This window comes from Saprolegnia diclina (genome assembly GCF_000281045.1).
Source record: "Saprolegnia diclina VS20 unplaced genomic scaffold supercont1.64, whole genome shotgun sequence".
Lineage (NCBI taxonomy): Eukaryota > Oomycota > Saprolegniomycetes > Saprolegniales > Saprolegniaceae > Saprolegnia > Saprolegnia diclina.
Window position 1 is genome coordinate 1 of NW_008246131.1, and position 3,662 is coordinate 3,662.

Sequence of the window (3,662 nt, forward strand, 5' to 3'; positions counted from 1 at the left end):
CGGGTTCGAAGAACTGTTCCAACTTGATCCGACAAAATCGAGTACGCACGCACGGTGGTACGTCGTCGTCCTGTCTATCTCTAAAGCGCGACCCCGCGTTCGATTTGATTGCTGGCCTGACGGTCGCCATGAAGACCGTGCCGCAAAAGATGTCGCTAGCCAACGCCATGGCCGTACTGGTGCAGTATAGTCTCTACACGGCAGCGGTCACGCCCGTCTTGCGCGCGGTATTTGGCACGTCCCGCGTTCTCTCGGTCGCGAACGACTCGGAAGTGAGTCTCATGGTCGGCCCGCACCTCCATCCAGACGATTCCCAACATGAAGGAGCGCGTCACTGTCGGCATTCGTGTGCACCGACGTCGTCGGCGACGACGTCCTAAATGTGCAGTGGGCACGATGAATGGCATGGGGGCCATCGCATAAGCTGTTCGACCACGGTCAAACCATCCGTTATGGTAAAACGTGGTTCATATAGTGAAAGATGATGTACTTGACTGGTCGATCCGGTTTGTCGGTCATGTAGATTCAGTCATCACGATATGTTCTCAAGGTCAGCAGTGCAAATGAATTCTTCCAGCCCGAGGTTTCCTAAAGACTATAGTACACACACGGAAGTTGCGCTAGCTTGCTCGTGTAATTTCTCGGGTTGGTTTTGCATTGTTAGCCTGGCAATACGATTTCAGTAAAACGAATTTGTTGGTATCTCGGTTAGGCTGCGCGTCGGCGGTACAGCGTAGGGCCGTCACCAGCGGTTCAAACAAGAGCGCGTACAGCGTCGTGGGGAGTTCCAGTTCCAGGCACGGCTTGCTTGTTGTCGAGCAGAAAGGCTTTCACTAATACTACCTCGAATCCCCCTTTACGCGGTGGCCAGGCGCTCGATGGTAACGTTACCGCTATGCAGGACTTGTGATAGTGCTGCTTCTACCGACACAGACGCCTTGTCCAACGCACGAGCGCTGGTCCATGTGAGCCCTGCGTCGATCGTCGATACTAGTACTCAACATCTAAGCCTCAATCCGCCATGGTCGTGCGTAGATTGGACGCTGCTTGCCGACACACCAGGCCTAGCGCTGCACATACACGTATACTAGTACGTAGATGGAGGCCGACGGGTATGGGTTACTGTAGAGCGGCAAATGGTATACTATCGCGCGGCCCTGAAAATGGTATACTATCGCGCGATTTTGGGGCTAATCTGGAGCAAAACGGTAGACTATCGCGCGGTTTTGGAGCTTTCTCAATTGAGAGCACAATCAACTAAAAAAACGAGTCGTTTGAGAATAATTGGTACAATATGGTGGGAACAGAAGACGCATAAGAAGGTATAAACGTGTGCAATTGAGATGACATGGGTTATTTTGGTTGCGGGAGACTACTCTGTGTCGCCGATCGTCGGACTGTGGACACGCAAGCGCGACGAATCGACCTCGACGAAACTACGGGCGGAGTCCTCGATGAGTTCTGCGAGCTCTTGTACCTCAAACCATAGCTCTTCGGCGTCCTCGAAGCGAACCATCCAGGAGTAAACCTCGCCCTTGCGTAAGCGGATGATCGTACCAAGCATGTAGTCCGACGTCTCGCGGCCGGTCTCGGTGTCGATGAACGAGAACTCCCGGTGGATGGTCCAGTTGTAGCAGTAACCTGGCTTGTCGACGAGGAGCGCGACCAAGTTGGCAACCGAGTAGAACGGGTTGAGGGTCCCGTCCGCAAAAGTTGAATGTTGCGGCTTGCGCTGGCCACCGGGGCGACGACGGGGAGCGACTTCGGCGAGTAGAGCCTGCATGTCGAGGTCGCACATGATGCTTTGGGCCGCGACCGAGTGCGAGCAAATCCAGCCCGTGGTGAACGAGCCCTTGCAGTCGCACTGGTACTTTTCGGCAACGAGATCGACCTACGATAATTTGTTGGTGTGTTTCTTCGACGCCAGAAGGTCGGGTTACCTGGGCCGGCGTCCAAATAACATGCGCATCGGCCCGCTCAACTTCAATGTCGGCGTTGATGCGGACGTGGTGCTTCGAGACAAAGTTGATCTCGAGCTCATCCACCGTCGTGATGCCGCCGAGGTCGCCGGCAATGCTTCGCATGTACCTAACCGAAACGTGAACTAGTATGCAATAGATCACATCAAGCAAATGATCGTACGTGTCGACCCCTTCACGCGTGACCCTGGTAGGGTTGCGGGCGCTTGGACCAAACTGGTACTTGCTGGCATTCACCACGATTCACCGTAGAAGATGTCCGACTTGCCCTTGTACGTGCGGGTAGCGGCCCACTCGAGCAAAGCAGCGTAGGTGTTGACGCGGTAGCTCTCGGAAAGCGACTTTTTGAGCCAGGCCTGGTGGGCCTTGATCTGGTCTCGGCTCGGGAGGCTCGCGATGAACCTGGGACGGTCCTTGTACGTCTTGCGCAACTGCTCGAGCACTTTATTCGGGCCCAAGCCACCGCGCAGAAGAGCAGCGACGATTGGCTTCACAGCCTTGGGCATCCCAATGCGCCGCTTCGCTGCAGGGGCAGTGGCCAACATGGAGCGCGCGGCCGCCATTGCACCCGGGAGGGCCAGTTGACCACGCCGAGCAATCGATCGATTGGAGCTGGTCGCGCGAGGAGCGGGTGCTTGATCTCCTTGGTCTCGGTGGTGGACAACGTCACCGCCCATGTTGATCGCGACAAGCCCGTGGTTGTCCCGGCTCTCGACAACGAAGCCATCATCGGGGCTCTTGTCCTTGACGATGCGGACACGGTGAGGGCAGTTGAGGTGCGAGACGCAGATAAACATCGTGTGCGTGCCGCTCGAGTGCTTCCAGCGCAACTGGTAGCCGAGCTCGAAGGCTTGGTCGTGGACTCCTTGGAGGGCAAGTTCGCGCGACGCCCAGCGGGCCACGTAGACCCAATCCGCGGGTTCAACGTCGGGGCGCTCGTTGTCGTCGGCAAACTCGTGCGCTGCGTCGGGACGCTCGTTGTCGACGGGGCGCTCGTTGTCGACGGGGCACTCAGAGGTTGGCTGCTGCATCCGACCATAGCAGCAACTTGTCGGGGTTTGGACGTCCTGTCCAATGGTTTGAGCTCCGAGGCCCCGCAAAGCTGAGGCTGTGGTGCAGCTGATGAATATCCTTCGTCGCATGTCACCGCATTACGCAACAGCCCTTTGCACCAAACAGCCGGAAAACCATGGGTATACCACGTGGAATTATTTGGATATGATTCAATTGAGTTGCGTTGAGTTTGCCTCCAAAAATCGCGCGATAGTATACCATTTTCAGGGCCGCGCGATAGTATACCATTTGCCGCTCTAGAGTAACCCATACCCGAGGCCGACGTACATCGGCAGCCAGCACTCCTTGCCCCTTCCGGCGCACGCGCTTCTCCTACCTGCTCTTTCAGCCACGCTCCTCCGAGCGGCCTCCGCTTCTCTGTTCATGCGCCAAGCGTTCTCTTCCGTGCGCTGCATTTTCACTCCCGCTCTAAGCGGCCTGGTGCGCGCTTTCAACCAATCCGTAGCGATAGCGATAGCTATAGATGCAACTCCCATTGGAGCACATCATTTAGCACACCGCAAAGATATGAGAAAGGTCAGTTATAACGCGGTTAGCTATAGCTATAGCGGTGGTGCGGTGGAGATGCTCGAAGAATATTGCTTGCTCAACCTTTCGGAGAACCCTCTA

General features: G+C 56.1%; 2 protein-coding genes across 2 annotated transcripts; one reads left to right on the forward strand and one right to left on the reverse strand.

Annotated features, from left to right (window-relative positions):
- Positions 1-86: 86 nt before the first annotated feature.
- SDRG_13859 (hypothetical protein) lies at positions 87-535 on the forward strand (the record flags this gene model as incomplete). Its single annotated transcript, XM_008619959.1, has 1 exon — positions 87-535. A coding segment is annotated over one exon (294 nt), but the record flags the coding sequence as incomplete, so codon positions are not given.
- An 821-nt stretch (positions 536-1,356) lies between these two features.
- On the reverse strand, positions 1,357-3,010 carry SDRG_13860 (hypothetical protein; the record flags this gene model as incomplete). The annotated part of the gene is made up of 4 exons (XM_008619960.1): positions 1,357-1,891; positions 1,941-2,088; positions 2,143-2,166; positions 2,220-3,010. The coding sequence occupies 4 exons, from the start codon at positions 3,008-3,010 to the stop codon at positions 1,373-1,375; spliced, it is 1,482 nt and encodes a 493-aa protein (XP_008618182.1). The 3' UTR covers positions 1,357-1,372.
- Between the last annotated feature and the right edge of the window lie 652 nt (positions 3,011-3,662).